Source organism: Rattus norvegicus, chromosome 15 (assembly GCF_021556685.1).
Source record: "Rattus norvegicus strain SHRSP/BbbUtx chromosome 15, alternate assembly SHRSP_T2T, whole genome shotgun sequence".
Classification (NCBI taxonomy): Eukaryota; Metazoa; Chordata; class Mammalia; order Rodentia; family Muridae; genus Rattus; species Rattus norvegicus.
The window spans coordinates 40,254,298-40,281,590 of NC_141548.1; the positions used below are offsets into that span (position 1 = coordinate 40,254,298).

At 44.8% G+C, this 27,293-nt stretch overlaps 1 protein-coding gene across 32 annotated transcripts in view; it reads right to left on the reverse strand.

The window, feature by feature from the left end:
- The window catches only part of Gucy1b2 (guanylate cyclase 1 soluble subunit beta 2), an 82,350-nt gene that overhangs the window by 47,847 nt on the left and 7,210 nt on the right, over positions 1-27,293 (reverse strand). For 26 of the 32 annotated variants that reach the window (XR_015637875.1, XR_015637872.1, XR_015637885.1 and 23 more), the window contains exons 3-9: positions 20,210-20,304; positions 8,714-8,874; positions 5,884-5,983; positions 4,852-5,048; positions 3,034-3,145; positions 1,712-1,815; positions 108-324 (exon numbers count right to left, since the gene is read on the reverse strand). Coding sequence is in view for 16 of the 32 variants with exons in the window: in XM_087584987.1 (XP_087441113.1) it covers positions 108-324; positions 1,712-1,815; positions 3,034-3,145; positions 4,852-5,048; positions 5,884-5,983; positions 8,714-8,874; positions 20,210-20,304 (986 nt within the window). In the remaining 16 variants the exon portion in view is untranslated. Of the gene's footprint in view, positions 1-107; positions 325-1,711; positions 1,816-3,033; positions 3,146-4,851; positions 5,049-5,883; positions 5,984-8,713; positions 8,875-20,209; positions 20,348-24,427; positions 26,666-27,293 lie in introns of those variants that run through there. The other 6 variants (XR_015637886.1, XR_015637881.1, XM_087584991.1 and 3 more) reach the window with 3 other exon arrangements.

A 27,293-nucleotide genomic window follows, 5' to 3' on the forward strand; every position in this document is an offset into this window, starting at 1 on the left:
AGGGGGAAAAAGCCCAACTTGTTCTCCCCTGACTTGGGGGAAGTTGAAAAGCTGTCTTCCCATTCTGGCTGACCTAACAGGCAGAAAGAAAAGGCATGGGCTCTTACCCCGGAGTTTGAGCATCGGCTGGCTCTTCCTTGCTTTGGGCATCATTTCTTTTCTTGTCTTCAAGACAAACTGACTGTTAATGAACTTGCAGATGCTGGAGATGTTGAAAGTAACTTGAGGGTGGATGATGGAAAAATACTCATCTAGTGCAAACTTCTGGGTTAAGATTCCAGGGACATACTTCTGAATATTCACTCCAGCTTGCTTGACCCTTAGCTAGCCACAGAGGACACATATCAGTCTACAGTCAGATCTGCAGCTGACATTAAGTAGCATGGAGGTGCTCCGAAGCATAGTCTGACTTCCAAGAGGCATTCAAGCTCTCATCAAGGCCAATAGTTCTTCATTCTGTGCTCTCTCCCCCAAACCTCCCACCCCCATACAACCCCCAGCTCCTATCAGAAACTAGCAAATTCTGGACCTGTCACCAGTTCATCCAGGGACCAGGGAAGCATTTCTCTGCTCTCTCCAGAGAATGCACAGAAGTAGTATGGAATGGGGACCTTGACATCACATGTCTAATACTAGCACAGACCGTGCTTGTAATACTAACTCAGAGCCTTTATCGACCATAAGAACTCAGCTAAGCTGCAGAAATAAACCTCACGTGTCATTCAATTTCTGTTATTCTATACCCAAAAGCTGAAAAGGGAACATTTAGAGCAGGTTGGATTGAAAACATTAATAGCACAAGTAGTAAGAATCTTGTAACATTGGAGAAGCATTCATTGACTTACACTTGTGTTTTCCGCCTAGGGGTGTTTACTTAGCATGGTGATACCATCACTTCTCTGAGGGAAGATACTATCCTTAGGTGAGTCACCTGTCATTGAGTTTCTGCTGTAGTCAGCTGGCAGGTAATGTGCATATGAGTTCCAATAAACGCTAGAGAAATTTATAGTGGCTAAATATTTTAACTGGCAATTTTGACTGAATTCGTTTTGCCCAAATGCCCTTCAGGTAAATTTTTTAAAAGTCGCCTCAGTTCCCATGTCTATATCATCTATACTATATCTGGTTTGCTTTGTCTCTCGATATGTAGGCCATGCTGACCGCGAACTCTTGCCTCAGCCTCCTGAGTACTAGGATTATGGATGTGTGCTGTCACACGAAAGCTCTAGGAAAAAAAAGATATTTTTATCCTGGGAACTTGATAGCAATCAAATGTAAATGATCATGCTCACAGCCCCCACCATAGAACACAGCAGCAAACTCTACTAAACTGTAGGAAATGAAGCACAGTGGGATTGAGAATCTGCTGCAGTCACAGGGAGTGAGTGGCAGGTCACTGTTAGGACCATGGTTATGTAGGCTGTAGTCTGATGTGTCTTTCTGGGGTGAATTTTAAAGTCTTCCTCCAGCTTTTCTTTCTCATCGTAAACTTTCCCATTTATTCATAGTTCAACGTCCTTGCAATGTTTACCTTAAGAGGATCATGAATTCCAGATGAGTCTATTACATAAAGTCAGGGGACCCTCCAGGGCCTTAAACCTATGAACTCAGGGATCTAAGACCTAACAGACACAATGGTGGTGAACTGGACCTCCCCCCCCCATACTGATTTATCCCCTATCCCAAGCTTCTGAGGGAAAGGGTCTCTTACTGCTTCATCAAAGACAATGTGGAAAGGAAAAGCATCACAGAACACCTCCTCTTCGACCCATAGTCTCTCAGGATAGACGGGCTGGAAGGTGTCCCTGAGGGGCCCTGGATACAGAGAGAGAGAGAGAGAAAGCCCTATTGAGCGGCCCTCCCAGAGCTGCTCCGACAGGGTTAGAATCTTAAGTGCGTCACAGGCTAAGTGTGATTCCCACTCTTTAGCACAGGCTCCCTCAGCTTCTCCAGATGGCCACCGCAATTATTGTCCAAATTAAAACAAACAGAAAATTTGAGACCAGGTTGAGAAGCCCTCCTGCCCCCTGCCAAGTTTCTGCCCATCGCTGAAGAGTTCGTTTCTGGGCCAATTGAGTATGTCTCACCATGAAAACAGAGCTGGCATTGAACGGTGACAAGCAGACAATGAGTCAGAAGAGAAGCGAGTGTGTGCTGGGCCCGGCCTTGGGGACGTTTGCCATAGAGCTTCTTAGACTGACAGTTTAGGGTGGCACGTGAAAATTTAACCAACAGCCCCATTTGGCAGGGGTTGCAGATTCTCAATGGAGCCTTTTTGATATGAAAATCTCCTAGACAAAGGATGTCAACTGTGTTTGCTACAGCTTGAAGGACTCAGAATGCAGCTCTTTGAGCCCTGCAGACCTTCACCCAGATGCCTGTCATTTGACCTACCAGGCCATGACAAGGAGCATCTAGCTCCCTTCTTCCACTGGGTCAGAGCTCTGATTCAGACTTGAGAGTTAGGAACTAGCTGGCAGGCTGGCTCAGAGCCCAAAGACCCGGTGTGATGAGCTTCCCACCTTCACTTTGTGAATGGGAAGCTGGAGGGGACTGCATTGTCTCAAGTCACAGCTTCTCAGAGACACAAATGCACTTTCTCAGTGCTTGCCCTCTGTCCTTTGTACTGCTGGCTAGCTGTGGTTAGCCACTGATTTCCAGTCCAGAAACACATCCCAGTCAAGGTCGGGAGTCCAGAAGCAATGCAGAATTCACTGTGGCCAGTATGCCTGTGCCCAGCCTCTGCGTCACAGTCAGTATCTGGGACTGAGTCCAAGCTAGTGGCTTTCCTGATTACGGAGATGACAGTGTCTCCATGTCACCCAGCACAAACAAAAGAGCTGATTTGTGGCGAGTTAGAAGCTGATTTTTTTTTTTTAAAGTTAAAACCACAGATGCCAAATCCTAGCTCTGCAGGAATCAGGGGTTTTGAAATTGCAGGAAGCTTTGCCCTACTTGTGTATGAGTCTCCTCCCCTGCAGACCTGGCATCGGTCCTCATCCCAGAGCTGGAGCAGCAGAGCAGCCCACTTACCTTTTCCAAAAAGGACCGATGCCCTCACAGCAGTTGAGTGAGATTTCTCCCCAGGGCAAACAGGGATGTTTAAATATCTCTCCTTCATCCGAAGGAGTGTTCCCTGGAGAGCCTGCAGGGGGATGGAAATGAAATACAGGTACCTGGTCACAGGACCGGAGATGAACAGGCCCTGCCTCCAGGCCCTGCCTCTTGCTGCTGCTGCCGCTGAGCTGTCTTTGTATACTGAAGCATGATGGCGGCTGGACAGATAGTGTGAATGCTTACAACATGAGTTCTACCAAGAGCCAGGAACTCTAAGGTGCACTCACGACTTAATCCCCACGCTGTTTTCCTACCAAAGGTGGTGAAATATTTTTGCAAGATCTCCAGGGAATGCTTAGAGGCCCATGCTTCCCTATGTGTTGCTCCGAGACTATGTCCCTGACTAAATTCAAAATGTGGAGAAAGCAGTGGAAGGATGCTCACCGCAGGCTTCCTTTATTAGGAGCAAAAGATTTGTAGCAACTGAAGATGCACAAGGCATGGGCTAGTTAACCATGACAAGAGACATTTGGCAGAGGGAAGATGTTCACACACAAATGAGCATCCTCTTGACACAGGAGATGCCTCTCCCCAGGCAGAAAGTACATGGCTCTTGGTGGACCATGAGCTGACCACACGGCACACAGAGCCCTCCCCTAGACTGATGAATACCTCTCATGTTGAGCCAAGCCAGTATGCAGGGGGTTTGTGGACTATTTAATGGTTCAGATTGGGATACATTAAAAAATAACCAGTACCAAAAAGAGATGATCTTAGTGTCTACCCATTTCCCAAAATCTACTAGATGGCCAGCATGGCAATACTCCTCTGCTGAAACCCCTCCCACATCTCAGGGGTTCTTTCCTTATTGTTGGAGGTGAGACAACAAACTCAAATCTACCGATTCAGAGTGGTTTTGGTGGCCGTCATTTGTCTGGGACCAAGGAGCAGACGCTAACAGCTTTGCATACTGTAAGACATAACCCCCAAGGTCCTCCGGAATCACAGTCCTACCTGTATGTTTGAACAGGCTACATGGAATCAGTGAGATTTTAGCCTAACACAGGTAGCATCTAAACTGGCAATGATCACCTTAGGAGCTGTATGTAGCTAAGGTGGCTAAGGATGGGCTCTTGTCTGCACACCCGGCCTGTGACTGGTTCCACTTGCTATGTGGGCACTGAGGACCTGATAGGGCCACTCATAGCAAGAGGATTGTGACATAATATACCAGTTTCCAACTTCAAATCCTTTATCATGTTTTGTCATTGGAGTTTCGAGATAAGGTTCTTTATTCCAGACTGGCCTCAAAATAACAATCCTCCTGCCTCAGCATCCCAAGTTATACCTGATAGGTATAACTGCCATATCCTGCTTTGTCATTTCTGTACATTAACATTTTACAGGCTCAAGGACTTCCTAGAAAGTCTGCATTAAGTTAGCCTTGACTTTGAGATTCTCAGCTAGGAGTGATTTTTTTTTACCCCCATCTCTACTTTGGGGACATTGGCAATGCCTGGAAACATTTTTGATTGCCACAACTGAAGAGGTAAGGTTCTAGTCACACTGGATAACTGTCTTGGAGAGAGATGTCCGTGCTGTGGTGAAGGATCCTATAGCACAAGGTGCGCCCATCACAACCCAGAATAACCTGGTCCCTGGGGTTAACAAAGCCAGGCCTGGAAAAGCTTGCCTCAAACTCCACTATTCAAGAGTTAGCTATTTATCTTGTCTGCATAGAAACCCTTCCTAGGGCAACTGTGCTCTCTGAAGGCACAGCACCACGTTCAGTACCTCCTGGTCTGCCTGGCTGTCCTCACTGCCTTGTGGCCGGCTTGCCTTTGCTCCTCTTATCTGTCTGTGAGCCTTCTGCACGACCAGAAACACAACATGTTCTTTCTTCCCTGTCCTTTCCACCTCTTCGTTCATATCCAGGATACTCATGGCCACATCAGTGTCAAAGAAGTCCTTGGCCACAGCTTCAATGATACCTGTAGCAGAACGACACCTGTAGTGAGGAACGACAGAAGCCTGCACACTGCAGAAAGCACCACATTATCTGATTGTACAACTTGGTGAGTGTCCTTCAGTTTTCCAAGCCAGAGCCTGTGCCTCAAGATAGGCATCTCGTGAAGGCTCAGGGGCAAGAGCATTCAGAGATTTAAGTTTTGTGAGTTTTTGAATGCCAAATGTGTCCATGTTGTTATAATTTCTACTTCAACATCTATTTCCATTTTCTATTTCAGGAAGACATCTAACTCATTAAGCAAACTCCATACATAATGGAAGTGAAATTCCACTGGAGAGGCGTTAAAAAGATCATATGTTCGAAACTGTTCTTTTGTGAATCCATCTCAGGGGTAAAATACAAAATATGCAAAGCAAATTCCAAAGCAAGCATGGAATTGCCCATCAACAGGGTCTACATTACCAAGGGATCAGCAACACCCTAACAGAGTAACAAGGATACTTAAGGGGAGTATGAAATATCCACCCAACTAGGGAGGGTGTTAGGGCCGTCTGTGTGTGGACTTAGAATACAGGAGTAATTGGGTTTGAATAAAATAACATAAACAGCCTACATACCAAGACTATTCTACAATGCTGATTAAAAAATAAAAAAGTCAATCGATACAAAACTCTCCACAGAGTTTGCATATCATGGCTATGCAAACAGCTGGGCAGGATGTTAAGGAACATGTCTCCCTCTGGTGTTCTAGAAAGTCTAAGGATCTCCAGACCCTTCAGATCATGACAACAAGGAAGCCAGTCAGTGGATGTATGGCCACCCTAGAGAGCTATGGGATGGGCTAATCAATTTCCTACCTGGTACAATGTGACACAGACCATGTCTGTCTGAGTAGTAGTGGAGAAGCATCGCCCCGTCAGCTCCTTCCTCCACTCGAAAGGATGGTGCGTTCATTTCCTAATAAACAGACACAACACATTTCCCCTCAGGGAGCACACATTTATTCATATTATGGTTTTTATAGGCTCATAATATATATTTATTTTTCTAGATTAGCATACAAAGTAGTGGGTTCGACCATAGCATCTATACATACTATTTTATTCCTATTCAGTCTCCTCCTAGACAGGTCCTCTACCCCTCCAGCTGGCTCCCTCTCCTGCTCACCTATACCCTATGGCTTCATTAACACATGTATTCTATCATCTCTGCTCCCCACTTCCCTAAGAGCTCTCATTCCTTTCATGATCCCGTTTTCTGTGATGCCAATACATACATATTAACATATGCACATATATGTACATGTATGTACGTGTATATAATATTTGAGTGTGTGTGTGTGTGTGTGTGTGTGTGTGTGTGTGTGTGTGTGTGTGTGTTGTACCACATGTGTTCCTGGTGCCTATGGGGGTCAGAACGAGTATTGAGTCCTCTGGAACTAGAATGACAAACAGTCGTGAAGTGCTATGGAAGTGCGAGGACTGAGCCCAGGCCCTGTGAAAGAGCAGTAAGCTTCCTCAGTCACTGAGACATCTGCTCCTCCTTACAGAGGACAGGATCTCACTGTGTAGCCATGTTGATCTATAACTCACTTTATAGACCAAGCTGACCTCAAAATCATAGAAATCTGCCCACCTCTGTCTTTTGAACGCTGGGATTGAAGGAACATACCACACAATTGGTCTATACATACATAATTTTAAATCTATGTTCTGCATGTGGGAAAATACACATAATATTTGTCCTTCCGAGTCTGGTTTATTTCACCTGACATAATTGTTTTCAGGTGCGGTCATTTTCCTGAAAACATCATTTAATTTTTCTATGTAGCTGCATTGTGTACATGTATCAGATTTTCTTTGTCCATCGATGGGCATCTAGGCTGGTTTCATTTCCTGGCTGTTTAAAAGCGCAGCAATAATCATGGATAAGAAAGTGTCTCTCTAGCTGGCCTAGAACCCTTGGGTATATGCCCAAGAATGTTATAGCTGTGTTATGAACTACAGTTTTTTAAGAGGTCTGAAGCAATGGTATGTTCCCATTAGCACACACAGAACTACAATGGTATGTGTCCTTTACGATACAGATAGAACTACAATGGTATTTATCTATTACTACACAGAACTTCAATAGTATGTCTCAATCATCATGTGACCATCATCTCTCCAATCACATAGCATGACCATTTCAGCTCCGGTTGAAGAAGCTGCATCTCGGCCCCTAAACATTTGGCATTTGGCAGCTGGGCTCCCAAGGAGGTTAAAATGAGGTTAATGAGAGAACCACTGCTGGCCTCCGTGACCCTTAACACCATGCCATGTGCTTCTATCTACCCCAAGGGTTAGCCATGGCCATTGTCCTGTGGCCAAGCCATGTGAGCTTTCTCACTCTGGCTCAGAGACCTCACGACTAGAAAGAATCTGCTCACTTCGGTCCTCAAGGTTGGTTCCCCTTGAAAACTAGACCCCTCAAGAACATACCAGAGGAAATATTATTTGTCCAGAAATAACCGTAAACACTTCAACAAAGCCCTCTCTTTTTTTTCGGAGCTGGGGACCGAACCCAGGGCCTTATGCTTCCTAGGTAAGCGCTCTACCACTGAGCTAAATCCCCAGCCCCCAACAAAGCCCTCTTATGACAGGTGGGGGACTTTTTGAGGAAAAGTCACCAGAGGGTTCTCTGAGGGAAGGAACAGGGGAGTCCTATTCTGGTTCAGCAGCAACTCAGGACCCAGGATGCTGGGCTTTGGAAAAGGTAGGGAAGAGGTGTAAGAGGCTACTGTCTTTCATGGTGCAGGGCTGCTTGAGAAAACGAGTGTCTTCTTAATTTTCAAATACTTATTTCATATTTCTAAATGTATGTTGTGATTCAGCTTCCTCCCAGGCTGAAACATCGCATTCTTCAGGGTACCTTTTTAAGACAGCAGGAAAACAGCTTTACCATCATAATAACTGACAAGGCACAGTCCCCGTCTTATCCACATGAGCATCCACCCAGGGTGCCGATGAACACAAAATACAGAAATAATGAAGAAAGAGCTTTGGTCGGTTATAAAGGACCATAAGAATAAACTGTTTTACCTAAGTTAATAAGCTATCGTTTATGCTATGGATGAATACTGCATCTTTACAATAAAGCCTTTTGATGTCTAAAAACAAAGTCTAAGCATTCAAATTTCCAGTAAGTTCTACCGAGAGCAGCAAGGTATGAACTCCACAAGGACATATCCCAGTTGGGAATTTAGTTTCCTAACACCTCAGTCCATCACCATGGGTTAATCAGTGTCGGATGGCTCCCAGTCCTGCCTCTTGGCCCCGCCAAGTTTTCCCCTTTGATACTTTCCCAACCCTAATCTGGTTGCATAAGCTTTTATCAGCTCTACCCAGGCCCGGAGACCTGAAGAGAGAGTGAAAATCCACCCCAACCTGCTTTTCAATCCTTGTTCCTGTCGTGTTTGGCTTCTCAGAAGGACCCTTCAGAAGCGCTCCCCTCCCCCCTCCCACCCCAAGGCTAGAGCTCTGACTTTTTGTCAGCCATTTATAAAGGAAGCCAATGGGTGCTTATTCTCTTCTCCCCTGAGAGAGTCGCTGGGCCCACAGATTGCGCAGCTCCTCTGCAGAGGACGCTGAGGAGGCTTCCTTTCTTTTAACCTCTAGGACCACCAAGACAAAGCCCAGATGGCCTTACCTGATAGGACAGTGCCAGGTAACTGTGGAGTGCATCTAGGTTTTCAATAAACTCGGTGAGATTTCCTCCAAGTGTCCGCAGCATCCTGTCATAGCCAGACATCTTACAGAACTTAAAGAAGTATTCGCCAAAGAGCTTCAGAATGGCTTCCATGGACACATCTGTGGAATACAAACCCCACTGAGTCAGACCCCTAGAAAGCATTGTTCTCCCTTGGGTGGTTTTTATTCATATGCAAAGTACTCAAATCCTGCCCCTGTGATGCTTACTGACCTTCTAATGCTCCACTTTCATCATCAGTGGCAATCAGGAAGCACCTCGGTGCAGTGTAGCATCATGAAGAGCCAGGGGGCATGTTAACCATGACTCCCTACCTTCTCTGTCACATCCAAGAGAGATATTTCCCAGTGGCCCAAGAGAGAGCTGTAGAACTAATACTCCTTTGACCACTGATCCTGAGCCTGATTAGCTAAGGGCAGGGTCTCCCACCTCCTTACACACCTGCAAACAATAGCCTTCTGTGGGATCTGAGGACTGACTAACACTGCAGTGCAAAATGATTCTGCCTGAAATTCACCCATAAGAACAGAGAACATAGCAGCGATGTTGAGTCCTTCTCTCTCAGCTTCACTAGGCTTCTTTTTGTCTCCCTTCCTTCAGGGATGTTTGCATCTGGCATTCTCCTTGAGAATGTCCCTGTCAATCTCCAGGCCACCCTGACTACGCCCTTCCTGAGGGTTGCATTTCTGTCTTCCTACCAGAGAATTCTTGTGAACCACAACCAAGTCCTACTTTTTTGTCTTGGTTTGTTTGGTTGCTGTTGTTTGTTTTGTTTTTGTCTTGTCTTGTTGCTAGATAACGAAGTAAGTGTCAGTTGAGTTTCTGAAGTATAGCTACAGTATGAGGTGGATTGAGACTGGCTAGGCTGACTCCATGACAGGCTTCAAATTGGCAGTTCAGGAGACTAGGCCTAAATCTTTGTTTCCAAGAACTGGGCAAGTCCAGATAAGTCCAGGCTTCAGAAGCTGCCCAGCCACCAGGCCCCGGGGAAAGGACAATGGGTCAGCAGCAGTTCCCAGACTTCCTTAGCATTAGTCAACTGTTTCCAGCTCCCTAGGCCCCAACAGTGGTTCTGGAATGTCCCTAGAGATAGAGCAAACAAATAAATAGAGGTCACCTACACTCCCAAACCCCCTAGAATTCCCCCAATGTGTTTTAAATCAGGCCTGCGAGATCACTTCAGAGTCTCTCCATCTTTGCAGATGGTAGACCCTAGCATGCTGGACTTTTGCAGGGATGTTTACAAACTATTTGAGCCTGGGGTATCATTCTTCAGTGAATCATGGTCCCTTACAGGAGTATGGCCCGGTGTCTCTGTTCCCCATCTGCATGATGGGCACGGGGTGTATCCCTGCAATGTTATATAATCAGTTATTCTCAGAGTATGCTGGGATCTTGGGGAAAGATGATCCTGTTAGTGTAAACCTCTTTGTTCAGATGAATAAATGGAAGCAAGTTGGAGACTCTGACTGAATCCCGTGTACCACATCCCACAGCCAAACAAGGTAAAGGCTGCTCTCTGTCACTGTGGACATAGGATGAAGGCCTCATGGGGATGGCCAGCATGAAGACCCCTGAGAACATTCACTTACTTAGGGTAGGATTCTGACTCCTGATGGAGCTGAAGAACGTCCCTGTGAGTCCTAACCGAGCCATGATTCCTGATTGCATCTTTTAAGGACTCTGTTTCTCCTAGACCTGGAGCTCACAGTAAGGAGGGCCCTGTTTTGCAGAGCACATCCATACAGAGTACCACAGACTGCCAGGGATGCAAAGTGGTCCTTACTTCCAAGCCTCCGCTCACTTAAGACAGAACAGACAGGCCTTATGGTACAAGCCTGTACATAGCTATAAGCTACTCAGGAGGCTGAGGCAGGAGGATCACAAACTTTTGGTACATTTGCGCTATAGATCCAACTCAAGGCTGGCCTGAACAATCTAGTGAGAACCTATCTCGAATTGGAAAATGAAAAGGATAGAGTTATAGCTCAGTGGTAGAAGGTTACTTAACACACATGAGCCCCCTAGGCTCAATTCCTAATAATATGCTCATGCGCATACACACACACACACACACACACACACACACACACACACACACACACACACACACACACACACACGCACACACACACACACACACACACGTCAGAATAGCAGGTTCCTTACAGCCATAGCCAGACCTCTGGGAAGATAATTCTTCTGGAATCTTGCACAGATAAATCAAACATATTTTGCCAAGACTACTAGCTAGGTCTTCTGAGTCTAGACAAAGGTAGGAATGGAAGAGTGGGAGAAAGCCAGGGCCTGTGTGAATCGTCCCTTTCGTCCCTTCCCGCTGACAGCAAACTTGTCTATGCCAGAATTCAGGAGCCACCTGCTCACTCCTCGGTGAACTGAAATACGTTCTACTCAGGTCTTTTCCAACCCTGGGGAAGTATGCAGACAGGTGTGGGACTGTTGGTTTCTGTTCCCCCAACCCCGCCCATCCCTGCTGCATGAATTCAGCTCATTCAAGCTGAGATAAAACAGCTGTGCTATGCAGCCACAGCCTGGTGCTCTACGCAGGTGCATCCTGTTACCTAACAGGAACCCTGAAGCGCTCCCTCCCCTTCTCCCCAGGGACCTGCTCCTTTGACTTAAAGCTGAAAACCTGGAGAAGCAGAAACCCACAGTATTGGCTGTTTCAGTCTCAGCAGTTTTGTCTCTGGGTGCTTGGCACTATTAACAGGACAGGACATCCGTCTGAGGCTAACTTCCTTAGACCACAACCTGGGCTTGAGTGGGAAGCTGCCATCTGTGCTTGGCTTCTGGGACTCCTAGTGCAGACTCCTAATGCCTGTCTGAGAGGGGACAAAGGCCTCTTTTTTAAAAATCCACAGCTGTCATACTTTTTTATACGGTTTCACCTCTGCAAATTTAGGATTCTAAGAGGCCTCTGATTCACAGGAGACTAGGGACAGATGGAAAATGGGAAAGCAAGAAACACATCAGCTTTAAAACATTACTTGGCAGTGAAAAAAAAATTCTAGTATCTGAATGTTTGTACCATTGTCTGTAAGAGACAAATTAAAAAGGTAGGCATCTCTTCACTTATCTGTATAAAATTAAACACCAGCAGTATAAACCAGGGACTGTCGAGATTGGTTACCTAAGGGACCCTGGAGGGAATGGGGTGGAGACAAGAGTTGTGAAATAGCTCCAGTGCTGGGAATCCTGTTACTGTTTCCTGCATAAGTCTAAATAAGAAAACGACAGGGGAGAGTGCCCACACAGAAAACAAACTCAAGTTAACATTTAGGGAGTAATCTCAACTATTCAGGGGACTGAGTCAGGAGGATCACCACTAGTTCAGGGATCAACCGGACTGTGAATACAAAGCTAGTTCAAAGCGACCTTAGGCAACCTAGTGAGACCTAATCACAAAATGAAAAACAGAGAGCTTGGGATATAACTCAGCAATAGAGCATTTGCCTAACAAGTGAGATGATCTAGATTCAACTCATAATACAAGGAGAGAACCACACACACGTACACACACACACACACACAGAGGAGAAGTGTGTGTATGTGTGTGTGTGCGGGGGGGGGTGCAGATATGCATAAAGAGAAACAAAGAAATTACCAGAATAACATTTCTACAATAGTCCAACAGAAAAATATTTGGATAATGTAATTACTCAGGAATAACAAGTTACCTATGAGGGCAAAAAGGTGCTCACGTGGTTAAGAGCACAGAGACCTGAGTTCGGTTCCCAGCATCTTTGTTAAATGTCTCAGAAACAGTTTCAAGGGATCTGATGATTCTTCTGACATCTTAGGCATCTGCACTCGCACGCACATAGCCAAACACAGATATACACATAATTTTTAAAACATTTCTAATCCTTAAAAAAATCTAGTACCATTTAAACATAGTCTTTTGATTTCTTTGTCCTAAGGCTAAAGGCAGAACTTTGAACAAACATCTGGCTCTAATCTAAAGGCTTTCTTGTCACATCAATGTGTTAACAACTCCGACGATAGGCCTGACCATTCAGGACTGCACACATAAGCAAAGGTGTTGCCAGGTTTCTCACTATCCAAGAAGAAGGCTAAAATTACAGAAAGGTTGAGGAATAAAATAAATGCTGTACTGTTGAACTGGGCAAGTCTACCATAATAACAGTCTGAAGAGAGGCCCCAGGAGTAAGCCTGAGTTCTGAGTTCTGATGTCAGCACCCATTAAAAATCTGGGCGTGGTCTTATGTGCACCTGCAACCTTAGCGTTGTGGAGGGCAGAGACAGGAGTCATTGGGGCTTACTGGTCACCATTCTAGTTCAAGGGTCCCTGGAAGGCCTTGTCTTAAAAAGAATAAATCATGGGTACACAAGACAGCTCATTGAGTAAAGGTGCTTGCCAAGAACCTCATCACCTGAGTTTGGTAAAGATCTGCATGGTGGAAGAAAAGATCGGACTCCCAAAAGTTGTCCTCTGGCCCCTTAACACACAAGTCACGGCTGGTTCACACACTTAATAAAAATAAATGAATGTAAAACATTAAAAATACACAAAAAGAAAACAAGAGAAAGATAGAACAGGACATTCTCACATATAATACACAAACATATACTGTATTCACACACAACAAAGCTATAACTTGAACCGTGAAGCCCATCATGGGACATGGATAACTACATAGCAGAGGATAGATAAATAATGGCTAGATAGATGATAGATAAATAGATCAATTATTGATAGGTAGATAAATGATTGACAGATGATTGCTATATGATGGCTAGATAGATGATAGATAGATACATAGATGATAGATCATAGATGATTGACTATAGATAGATACATAGATAGATGATAGATAGATAGATAGATAGATAGATAGATAGATAGATAGAGATAGATAGATAGTAAGTACATGACTGGCCAGTGAGAGGGTCACTCTATAGGACCACTGTGTTCTGATCATGAATGTTTTGAGATGCTATTCTCTACTGAACAGAAAGAGAGCTCCTTTGAGAAACAATATTCTGGGGCTGGAACCAAGAAAGGAAAGAACATATTAAACCTGTCATACCAGAAGGTAAAGAAGTGTTAAAGCATGGTACAGACATCAAGAATACAGAGGGGCTGAGGTGGGGTGGCGTGTTTCTACCACTAGGTAGGTTTTGAATTTGAGCATCAGTAGAAATAACAAAAGCAGTGCAGCCTGCTTTCATAAATGAGGGTCAAGATCACGTTGCTATAAGCAAGCAGGGATGGGAGGGAGGGAATCTTTCCTCTCGGAAGTTTAAATAAAAAGTATATGAGGAGAATCTCAAGTATTGATCCACAGAGGTCACGTTACACAGCAGCAGTGAGGACCAAAATTATACAAGAGGGGGATTTGAGAAGTAACAAGACACCTGCATGATCTGAGAGCAGCTTCTCATAAGGTCCTAATTAGAAGGAGGAAGTTGGTGGCTTTAGAGTGGAGAAACCTGGCAGACGCCAGCCTCACCAAGTGATTAAAGTTCACAGAAGAAACATGAAATACCTGCTCCTCCTGACAGAACCAACTGGGAAGGACAAGAAATCATTTCCGTAGTCTTCCTGTCCAGGGCATCGCCCTCATGACATCATAAAGAACTATTAATGTCCCCAATAGGGGACACTGTACCGAGCAGTTTACCACAACTTTTGCAAAGACGTCCATGTTATGAACTGTAATGGAGACTAGGGAATCTTCCAGACTAAAGAAGCCTAAAACAACAGGACACCATTAAAGGTTTTCTTTTGTTTAAGGACAGGATAGATCGGTTGGAAAATCTTTGTTCATGTCATGTCATGTCATGTCATGTCACGTCATGACAGATGACCAAGTTGGCTCAAGCACTCCCTGAGTTTGACACGTACTTTTCTAAGAGAAATTTTAGGGATGAAGAGGTTATTTTATCTGTGAATTGCTAACAACCCAGAGGATACACAGATCCAGGCTTAGAGGTGGGTAGAGATACTCACACAACAGGTGAAAGCAGGCAAGAAGGGTAGTGAATCTTATTTAGTTCCGTTGTTATAAATTATAGTGGATTTGAATTTACGTCAAAGTGAGAATCTGATAACCCTAAATAGACAAGAAGAACTCTTATGCAAGACCACAAAGAACATATGTCAGATATGGCTGAAGCAGGACCGTGCAAGTTTTCATATCTACAATCAGAATGTTGTCATCACACTTTAAAATGTCTTTGCCTTGTTAGAGACTAATGGTGAAATATTTATGAGTGAACTTATAGGAAACCCAAGTAGGGCACTCCAGCGTAAACAAAACCAGAAAGGGGTAGAGGGATGCAGTCACGAAATAAGACTGGCAAAATCATATAATTAGCAGAATTGGGTAAAAATCATGTAGGCTTCAGTCTACAGGTCTCTCTGCTTTTGTGGATGTATTACATTTCTATTAAAAAGTTTTTTTATTTGGATGACAAATTTCTTTGTTAACAGGAAAATAACGGATATGAAGCATCTATGCTTGTCTTCCTGGGAGAGGTATGGAGTCTTCAAATGGGATCTTAAACTGGATGCTGTATACACTTGAGCAATCTGCTTTAACAAGCTTAGCTCTTCTGTGCTACCCAGGAATGTTTAATTCTTGCAGGGTTACTGCTGTGGGAATCGGGGAACAGAGGTGAACTGTCCAGGGCTAGGGGGGATCAAGGCCACCTGCTGAAGTCTGCATGAGGGCTTCAAGGAAACCACTGCCACTTGGACTTTATCTCCTCAAAAAAGAGCAGGCTTAGAACTGTATTTCTCTTGACCTCTACCCAAATCTCATCATCCAAGGTAGATGTATCAGGGGCTATTCCTTATGACTGTCCCCAGGGGTCACCCAGAGAATCATGAAGAGAGCTACAGGACAGGGAACTGCTCTACAACTCACGAAAGTCTCCAGTCAAGGTCAGAGCTTTATTTGGAGTGGGAAGCATCAGTTGTCTGAGAAAAGCCATTCATAGATTTACTCTTCTTGTTTCTCTAAGCAGTAGACAGCGGGTAATGCAGAAACTCAAGACTGGACAAAGTGCAGAGTAAGTGTCATCAGAGTGCTTGGTTCCAAGCTGAGACATCTGTACCATACCTGCCATACACAAGGCTCAGGGCCATCTGGGAAGAGAGGCAGAGCTGAGGGAGGACCAGGACAAAACAGCATCTTCTGGATGCTGTGCTCGCCATCTCAGAGCAGTTTTGCTGCCTTGCACAAGATCAAGACATAGAAAAGGAAAGGGGTTCGTGAGCCCCATCCCTAGCTGAGAAGCCATGCACAGTCGATGGTTTGTGGGGGAGGGAGAGTCAGTTTTCTTTAGCCGTGAGGCTCTTGGTAAGTCCACCATGCTCCAGGTGGCCATACACCTAGGAGTGTATGAATGACACACATTGAACTTAATGGCTTGTTTTAAAAACAAAGTAAATGAAAGGGCTGGGGATTTAGCTCAGTGGTAGAGCGCTTACCTAGGAAGCGCAAGGCCCTGGGTTCGGTCCCCAGCTCCGAAAAAAAGAACCAAAAAAAAAAAAAGTAAATGAAAATGAGTTTGGGGATGGGTAGAGAGATGAGGGTAGTCTGGGAGGAGTTGGGGGAAAAAGTAGGGGCAAATAAGGCCAAAATATATGCATAAAATTCTCAATGAATTCATTAAAAAACAGTTCAAAAATGATGTATTCTCCTAGAAGGTTATCACTCAGTCAGGCTTGAACTAAAATGTGAGGAAGAGTTTGGTGAACGGGAAAAGGAGACATAGCTGTAGACACTGAGACTTGCTCTGCAGAGAGGGCTGGTTTATAGATGTGATCGTAAGTTTATTTGGACACTGAGAAAGAAGCCCTGAGAAACAGCTGAAGGGATCAGGGCAGACATCTCTGCAGGGAGAAAGCAATTGGACTGAATCTGGAAGACGTATACCTGCCTGGTCCTCATCCGTTGTTGGCAAGCAGAGATGTGAGCCTCACCAGGGCGCAGAGCACAGGGCAAGTGGCTCCTGGGGGTTGGTGGAGGTGGAGAAGAAGAATCCATTCTGCCAAGTATCCACTTAGCTTCATTATTCAATTTGATCTCTAGGACAATCTCCGATGCCACAAGTGTCACTGCTACTTTACCAAAGAGGATGACACTAGGTTCATCCTTAGGAGACATAGAGCTGAAGACTAGCCCACCTTTGTCTGACTCCTAAATACACACTGGGATGGTGTCAATGCGTCCTCCAGCCTGAGAGATTCTGCACTGCTCTTGGGCTGTTAAGGCCCTAGTTTAGGTCTCCATTTTCTGTTGGCTGTGTATTCTAGCCTGCAGGTCTGTATTCTGGCACTGTACATTTTTAATCTCAGGTTTCTCATTGGTACTCTTATTTTGAAGTAAGTTCAGAGAAGGGCTGTTGACATTTTCTGATGGCTCACTGTTGAAATGCATTTTACTCTGGGTTTCTTAGCAGGCAATGTCTAGACAGGCACAGCTGTGCCAAGTGCCTGGTGGGGGTTGTTGTGGGTGTCTTTACTTCAGGTCACTAATAACTCCGTACTAATAACCTAAGTAGGCACTTACGCTGACACAGAACGATTGCTTGTCCAATGCTCAACCTGCCATCTGGTCCCATTCTGATTATGCTAATTAGAAAACCGAGTTATGCAGTTCACAGAGTTGTGGAAGAGTCCCAAAAATCGATTTAAACAGGAAGGGGAATGACTTCCTAGAGGCCACTTGGAAGGCACAGCACTGGCTTCGTGGTGATGAAACATGTTTTTCTCTTTGTCAAAGGATGGAGCCAGTCTCAACTGACCAGCATAATTTATTAAACATGAAAATGCATGTCCTGGCTGGGCCTCCCTCTCTCATGGCAGTTGTACAAATACGGAGAAGTTGCAAGCTTCCCAAAGCACCATGATTCCAAGTCACTTGTGTTTATTTTGGAGAGGAAGAAAGAGAAAAGGAGAGACAGAGGCAGAGAGGGAGAGGGAGTAGGGGTATGTGTTATGGATTCAGTCTAGTGCTTGCATTATGAATTGGGTCCCCAAACTTGCAAGAGAATCCACACATCCCCAAGTAAGACACTGAGGTTCCTTCCCAGTTGGTTTTGATTAGTAAATAAAATTGCTGATGGCCACCATGCTGGGGAGGAAGAAGGACACACCAGGCTTGAGAGGTGCCATCATGTAAAAGTTGGGGATCTTGGCCCAGGAGGGCTGCAGGTCTGGGTCTGGGTCAGCCGAGATGGACTATAGGTTTTAGTAAGCGATGAGTAAGGAATATTAGAGAGCACCGTGTTGGCCATGTGGAGGTTTGGAAGTGGACCATTGAGCTGTTTTAGGTATATTAAAATATAAGGGTGTGTGTGTGTGTGTGTGTGTGTGTGTGTGTGTGTGTGTGTGTATGCATGCATGTGCGTATGCATGCGTGTGTGTGTGTGTGTGTGTGTGTGTGTGTGTGTCTTTCATTGAGGGACCCAGAACATTGGGGTGGGAGTGAGGAATGTATCGCCACCACTGGGACAATTTGAGGAGAGTTATGTGTGTTCAGCAACAGGTGTGCATGTATTTGTATACCCATGCATGCGAAGGCCAAAGGTCTTCCACTAAACCTGGGCATCTTTGACCAGATAGGTTGGTCAGTGGGGCCTAGGATCTGACAGTGTAAACCTCTCCCCGGCCTCTCCCCAGCACTGGGATTAGAGCCTCATGTGGCCGTGCCAGCCTATGCCAAAGTTATAGGGATCTGAATTCAAGTGCTCACCTTTGTACAGAAAGTAATTTACTCCCTAAGACCCCTGTGCATTGAGATTTCACAATCCTAGTGTTTTACTTGTGTACTGTACATGTCATGGTTATCTTTCTTTTGAAATATGACCTAAATTAGGATTCTCTAGAGATAACAGAGAAAAAAATGTTTGATAGTTCAAAGTGAGTCAGAGAGAAATCATTGTGGTAGAGGGTAGCTTTGGGTAGGAACATAGTCATGTCCACAATGGGCCTACAAATTTGTTGCTGCCTCTAAATGTGTTGTTTGGGTTGGAAACAGGGCCAGAACAGATGTATGATGGCATCTGCCACTGAAACTGCCACCACATTACCAAAACTTCACGGGCCAAGTGATCTACAGCATCATCACCAAAATATGCAGAAGCCAAGTGATCTACAGTGTGGTTACCAAATTCACAGGGCAAATATTCTATATCATTCTAAAGATCTAGATACTCGTTAAGAGTTTTTTGTCTATAAGGGCATTTTGTAACAGCATGGCACAGGCATGGCTTTAACCACAGAACTTTATCTCTGCCCTACCCTCATGTGAAAGAAGAGACAGGGTTAGTCTCTAGTGTCAATTCTTAGAGGGACACTTCACATCTAAGCCTAGTTATTTTCTAAATACCCTGGCAGACAACATCTCAAGACATGAACTTTGTCATGACACAGTTCAGTCCATAGCAGCTCTTAGCTCAGAATCATAGATGGATGGATAGATAGATAGATAGACAGACAGACAGACAGACAGACAAATATCCTTCAGAAACAAGATATTTATTGGTGATCTGTTCTCTGGACTATGAAATGACAGACCTTTTCTCTAAAAGGTATTTGTGGAACACTTTAAGCATCACAATGTGTAACAGATTCCATTGGGCCAACTCAATTTTAACAATATACCACAAAAGACATATAGACAACATGTAAACAAATGGGCATGTCTGCGTTTCCATAAAACCTTATTTACAAAACCGGATAGGGTCCCAGATTTGGCCTCTGAGCTATATTGCAGACAGCTATATTGCAGGACTCAGAGATTATTATTAATTTTATCCACAGCCATTTGAAGTGAAGAGCAAGCAAAGCCTGTCTCTAATTTTAAGGAACGTCATTCAGACATTTAACCTGCCTCTCAGGTCCAGCAACATTCAATCGCATTTGCTGAAGCCACTGAGCATTCTGCATGCTGCCTCATGGCTACACTGGCTTCTCCCAGCTCACACTGGCTTCTCCTGGGGTATACTGTTCTTTCCTGAGGAGAAGACTCTCCTCTCAAGGAAATTCTATAAAATCAAACAGCTGATAGGATAGAACTGAGTCCTCCTGTTAAGCTCTAGAATGTTCCCTTTAGCAGAGAACAGAAAACTGATCAAACTGCTCGACAGGACTCCACAAAACAAGACCCAACAAGACAGCAAATTGTGTGTGTGTGTGTGTGTGTGTGTGTGTGTGTGTGTGTGTAAACAGAAGCCCACAAAAATGACATTACACATTGATTGCTTGTCACAGATTGTAACTAGAGACCCGTGAACTGAGCTATTTCCTCTAGGAGACGAAATCTACTTCATTGTCTACAGCAACGTCATAGCAGAACAACTGTGAGTGAGAAGAATTAGCTGTGGTTTTTTGCTTTTCTGGCAAACTTACGAAACCCAAACAAGCCTTTTTGGACTTACCCAGAACCTTGCAGGCTTCTTGGATGAGCTTAATGGTGATGATGTCATCATACACGGTGTAGGTCATGAAGACATCTTGCACTTCTGCAGAAGCCCTGGAAGATACATCGAGTATAGTTGATCACTCAGCCACTGGAGCTCAATCCCCATGTGAAATGGGCTGTTCTCCACTTTGCTGAAGTGGTCTCTCCACTTGTACCACAGGGACTTATGAACCAGAACGTAACAGGCAAGACCCTAATTTAGACGATACAGTCCCCACACTCCTTTATAGAAGGCGGGAGGAGGGTTACTGCTGCCTGAGGTTACAGTCACCACCCCTCCCTGCTGTCACTGCCCATGTGAGGGGGGACAAAGTCTGGCCAGCCAGACACTGAGTTAGACTAAGAGTAAACAACTCTGGCTCGGGCATTTTTGTTAGCCATCAGCCTTAAATTTTATTATTCATTCTTCTGAATAAGTCTGTTGCTTACACTTCTGTTTAGTGCCATGCTCTGCTTGTTCTTTCTGTACTGGGCTTCCTTAAATGCTAACAGACTACAGGTTAGGTTTACATTCACCGTGTATTTACTCTGTTTCCACTTACACACTCCTCAAACTTGGGCCACACACGATCATTTGCACTTCTGCATAAATCAAAGTACAGAGAAAGGACCAAAAGCTCGCTATAAAAATGTAATGAAAATTTCACATTCAGTGGATACTGTAAGATCATTACAGAGAAGAAATATAAGATAGCCCCTCTTTCTTGTTGCTGAGGACTGAGTCTGGGATCACCCTCATTATGAGGCAAAGCACCACTAACTTGTTATGGTGACCTTGAACTCTGTCTGTAGTTCCCACAGACCTTGAATTTGCTATCATGCTGTACCAGCATATGTGTGTGTGTGTGTGTGGTATGTGTGTGTGTATGTGTATGTGTGTGTGTGTATGTGTGTGTGTGTGTGGTATGTATGTGTGTATGTGGTATGTGTGTGTGGTGTGTGTGTGTGTTTGGTGTGTGTGTGTGGTGTGTGTATGTGTGGTATGTGTGTGTGTATGTGTGTGTGTATGTGTGTGTGTGTGTGGTATGTATGTGTGTATGTGGTATGTGTGTGTGGTGTGTGTGTGTGTTTGGTGTGTGTGTGTGGTGTGTGTATGTGTGGTATGTGTGTGTGTATGTGTGTGTGTGTGTGGTATGTGTGTGTGGTATGTGTGTGTGTGGTGTGTGTGTGTGTGGTGTGTGTGTGTGGTATGTATGTGTGTGTATGTGTGTGTATGTGTGGTATGTGTGTGTGTATGGTGTGTATGTGTGTATGTGGCTTGTGTGCGTGGTGTGTGTATGTGTGGTATGTGTGTGTGTATGGTGTGTATGTGTGTATGTGGTTTGTGTGTGTGGTGTGTGTATGTGTGGTATGTGTGTGTGTGTGGTATGTATATGTGTGTATGTGTGTGTGTATGTGTGTGGTATGTGTGTGTGTGGTGTGTATGTGTGTGTGTGGTGTGTATGTGTGTATGTGGTATGTGTGTGTGTGTGGTGTGTGTGTGTGTGTGTGTGTGTGTGTGTGGTATGTGTGTGTGTGTGGTATGTGTGTGTGTGTGGTATGTGTGTGTATTCTACTTTACATATAGTTATATAAAATGAGCTATGCCTTTACATTTTCCTACACACTCAAATGTGTCGATACAATGTTTTGGAAACTGGATTCCCCACCCAAAATTCTCTGGCCACATTGATGTCAGGGCAGGAACTGAAGAAGGAAGATGGGGGCAGGAACCATGAAGGAATGCTGCACACTGGCTCACTCACAGGCTCAGGCTAAGCTAACATGTTCAGATAGCCTGGGTAGGGAATGATGCTGCCTGCAGTGGGCTGGACCCCTTAAGTCAATTAACAATGGAGATAAACCCCCAACAACAGACCCACAGCAGTCTGATCTATGCAGTCCCTTAGTTCTCTTTTCTCAGATGACTTGAGGCTTTGTCAAGTTAACTATTACATCTAAATAAGACAAGGTATTTCTTGACTTTTGATGGTGAAAACAATCTCAATAAATGCACTGTGAATGGAAAGATATCATTAAATCCCAAATACATTTGATATAACCAACTAACTGATTACCTCAGATTAGCCAAGCCTAGCTTAAATGTACTCAGAACTTTTGCTTAGCTTAAAGTTGAGCAATGCTATAACGTAAGGCCTGTTTCACAGTAAGATTAAATTGTTATGTGAATCCCCTGCAGAACACAGCATCTTTGTAAGGAAAAAAATGTCTCTACTAACCTGCCTACCCAATCTTCCTACCAATGTACTTGTGAAGTTCCTTGAGTTATGACTTTTCTCCTTTGGTAACTATAGAAACCTGATGAGTGTCACTACACCAGGTTATGATCTTCAGGGTAACCTGAACAGTGGTCACTCATACTTGACTTCCAGAATAATCTACTTCTTAGTTGTTTTCAGGTAAGAGCTATGTTTTTGTGTCAAAATAGGTTAGGGACCATGTGTGTTTGAAAGGATGTCTGTTATGTTAGATGTTGGGGTGCTTAAATTCTTTCTGTTTAGCTGGGCACCTCCCAGGATGCACAGGAAGGGGCTATGGACGCACTTAAGTCTTAGAAGTCTTGAGGATTCTGATGAGTACTGTGCACCTTTCTCCCAGAAATACTTGGATAGTCATGTACATAGATACCATAATACTTTAACAGATGACTTCAGAGAGCTCTGAGGCCCTCCCTAGTAGATCCATGAGCCCCTCTTTAAGAGCCTCAGATCTAGAGAGAAGACCTATATCCTGATTCACCTCTTTCCCTAATTGATAGACTTTGGCTCCAAAGCCATTTGGACACCTACAGTTCATTTGACCATTTTCCATTCTACTTCATCTGAATCCCCAGCCACCCGCCACTCTCTGTGCCTTTGTCTCTAGTGTAGGGAACATCTGCCAGTCTTGGAGCAGTGCTTATCACTGCTTAGGGCCCTGACCTGTCAAGTCTGTCCTGACTCCTAACCAAGGATGACCCATTAAGGGTCTGTCTCAGCCACCAGGAACATGGGTACAGGAAGACCGAGCCAGCCTGACAATGGTGGCCACTTGAGTCTAACGCAGTGTTTTTTAACCTGTGGGTTGTGATTCCTTGGTGAATGACCAACCCTTTCACAGGGGTCACCTAAGAACATCAGAAAACTCAGATATTAACATTGCAATTCGTAAGAGTAGGAAACGTTATGAAGTGGCAGTGAACATACTTTTATGGTTAGGGTTCACCACGACATAAGGGACTATATTAGAGGCTTACAGCGTTAGTAAGGTTGAGAACCACTGGTTTAGAGAGAATGTAGGAAAGTTTAGGGGGAAAAAAGAGGGGCATAGAAAGAGGCAGGAACATGTGTGCATAGGGGTGTGGAAAGCCCACTGTCTTCTATTTCCTCGTTCCTGGGGTCCCCTGGGTACATAAATTGGCCCCTTTAAACTGTACCTCACGAAGTAGATGGCTGGTCCTTGTTGAGGTTGGTCTGGTGCTGCTATGTATTCAAATGCTAAATTCTGCACCCCTAGATCTGCTTTTTTTTGTACAAACTTTGCTCCCCTGGTTAATTGGTCAATAAAAGGCCAATGCCTGTGATTGAGTCGTAGAGAGAGATAGGCAGGACTTCCTGGGAGGGAGGAAAGAATTCTGAGAAGAAGAAAGCAGAAGGCTTTCACCAGGAGACAGATGGGAGACAGACATGACTACTGGCCTGGAAGGCATAACATGCCATGTGGCTGGACAGGCTGGACGGGACTTGCTGGTCAGGTCAACTTAGATGGGCTAGTCAAGAGTACGCCTAGCCAAGGCCTAAGCTTTGAAGTAAAAAGTAAAAAGCCTCTGTGTGATTATTTGGGGAACTGGCTGGTCAAAGAATAACTGCCTCCATATTAATTTCCAACATTTACTAATCCATACAAAATATTAATAATCTTTTTTACAAGCAAAATCCTGAAGTCCCAAGATGTGTTAACTACCTCACCTATGAGGCCCTTGGGTATTCCTAAGTGGATGAAAAGAGAACTGTAACAGGACCCCAGACCTTAGTAGGCCCTGAGACCTCAGCACAACTGACGCCATGGTAGAAGTACCATTCAGGCTGTAAAACTCAGTATACAGACAGCACCACCTGCCAAAACTCACTTGCCAAATCTAAAACAAAGACCTGGTCCAAAGTCCAAAGTTCTAGAAAAGGCTAAACACACTAACCTTTGCTTTTGACTTCTACAGTTCTGTTTCAAGCTAACTGCTCTTGTTAACTGAAGTGTGTCAACCCAGAACGTGGATTTTGTGCTTATGAGCTCCTCCTGAGAAAGGCTCGGGGCCACACTGGGATCTTGAACACCTAGTGTAGTCACTGACCAGTTAATAAAGACTTTCTATTGGCTTAAGTCATCTCTGAGAAGTCTTCTCTGATGAATACCTCACAAGGACCATTTATCCTCCTCTCTTGCAGGTGAGTATGAAGAGTCCCAGGGTCTTCTGTTAGCCATGCCTACTAGAAGGAAAACTCATTGTCTCCCTTCCTTCTACATGCATGGATGCTCTGGTCCCTAACAACGCCTCTACTGTTGTCTCCTGTCACGCAGCACAAGTTTGATACTGCAGTCTGGTTATGTTCCACCAAGTTCAGCTCACCCCAGGCCCTTTGTACTTGTTGTCCCCTCTTCCCGAAGCAACACACGTGTATGACCCAGGGTTGACTCCTTCTTGCCAGTTCATACATTACGTCTATGCAGAGACCGTACAGCTACCGCAGGGAAATCTGCATCTTCCTCCGTTTCTTTCAAATGCTCTACGTTTGCATGGCTCTGAGCAATCAGAAAGTTCATTTATTTGCTTGTTTGCCTTCTGTTTCTCACACTAGGATCCACTCCCTGGCTCAGTCCCTGTGTCTTCTCGTGACTACCCTGCCCAGTGCCTGTACCTCTGCTCAGCACATGCTTGGGGGTGAGCGCACACAGACATAGTGGAGAAAGTGGCCTAGCTCAACCGGTGAGAAATCTGGGCAAAACAAGGAGGTGCAGCTCACCCTGAAGGTCCAACTCTTCCCAGCCCATTAGTCGCCTCTGCTGTTGAGGTTTAAGGCAGGAGGTTACAAAAGGGTGGCTGAGAATTAAAAACCTATAAATCTAGACTCTATGAGAGGGAAATCAGCAAGGCAAGTGGAGGAGGACACACATCTGTTTCTGATTATTTCATATAAAATAAAATCTATGTCATAACGTCTGGAGACATAGTTCACTTTGCCTAATCATTTCTTCTTAAATTTTGTATGGGAATTGATGGCTTTTTTCCCCCTTTCAGCAAAAATTCTGCCTTAAAAGCACTAGGGAGTTTGTTGTTTAAACATAGCCCAAAGCAGATCCTTTGGCGCAGCAAATAATCTTGGCTTCGTTTCAGTTTGTGTTTATAAGCTGCGTTTTTTGTATTATGGAGTTCTTTTTAATAGTATTCCCTAAATGAATCTAGTTTCATAGCTGAGCGTATTGGATATATCTTACTCTTGGCTTTCCCAGGGCAATCACGTAAATGTCTAGTTAGTTCTGACCATACGAGCATACCCACATGCCCATATTAAACAGACACACTAAAATGAAAGCACTAAAACCAGGTGACACGATCCCTGACTATTGTCTTGCCAGGTCCTCTGCTCCTGGTGGTGCTTCTTCAACCTCCCCCTGCAGGCTTGTGTGCTATCTTAGAACTTTTCTTTCTCATTGCGGTGACCCGATGCCCAACACAATGTAGCTTGCCCTTGATCCTAGTCCAAGAGGCAGCAGTCCGCCATAGCAGGGGAAGGCACGGAAATGGGAGCTTGCTCACACGGGGGCCAATCAGGAAGCAGAGGGAGATGGATGAAAATGTCCCATCCGCAGGCTTCTTCCTAGCATTGTCTCTAGCTCAGGGCACAGCACCGACCACACTCAGGGTGGATTTTCTCTCCATTAATCCTTTCTGGAGATACCCTCACAGACACACCCAAAAGTATGCCTCAGTCATGCGCTATACATTCTTTTTTTAATACAAGCAGGTTGACGATCAACCAATTATCCCATGATCCTCTTAATGTCCTTTATCATTTGGAGTCCATCCAGATGACAGAGCAGGAGATGACACAAAAAACCAGCATGAGCCTTCTAGTGAGGTCACACCGAAGGTCCAAAGAAGGAAAGTCTTTCTGTTATTTCGTACATGAAAACCCACTTCTGTCTTGAATTTGGGATGTTCAGTCAAGCTGAGTGCCAGTCAGTGGCCATGCTATCAATACAACAGCTTTATGATGGGAGAGAGGGTGCAAGGTCTGCCTTAGACAGGCCGTCTCAGATGCCCGCTGTAGGTAGAGTAAAACACGGAGCTTGCCTCTGAGACCTCAGCAAACTCCTGGTTGTTTTCAGCAATTTCCTTCTTCCAAAGCAGAACTGACGATGGCAGCTGAGCTGAATCCTAAACGAGAAATGAGATGATACAGAGCAATGGACCAAAAATCCATCTTTGCTCCTTGCTGGCTTATGGTGGCCCACACTGAGCACCAGGGAGAGCAGGCTGAGAGGAGTCCATTGACTCATGCTGGTCTTAGGAAGCCAGATTATGGCAAGGAGGGAGCCGTGGTGACAGTAAGCGGGCCAGCAGAACAGTTTCTAACAATGTTGAATGCGGTTGCTTCCTGCCATACCCGTGCTTTGGAGGAGGGGAGAACGGTGGGGTTCCTCCAAGATTCCTCAGGATGTGCTGTTCCTCTCAGCCTCCACCACTCCAGAGGACAGGTGTGTTATTCCTCTCCCATACAGAATCAGAGATTCAGGAAAAGGGGACACGTGGCTCATAGACACACGCTCCACAGTCCCTCCACCTCCAGATCCCAGGAAAATAAGCCGACATCAAGCCATGCCTCCTGTGGCAGCACTGAATGCTTGCTTCTGACTGAGCACCTTTTCAGGTGTCCGACTTACACATCTCCTAACACTTCCCACAGCCCACACGCAGTGATCGTTCTTTTACGGTGAAACACCTGATTCGCTGAGTGGTTAGGTACTGTGCTGGGGCCAGGCAGACTGTAAATCATATTTCTGAC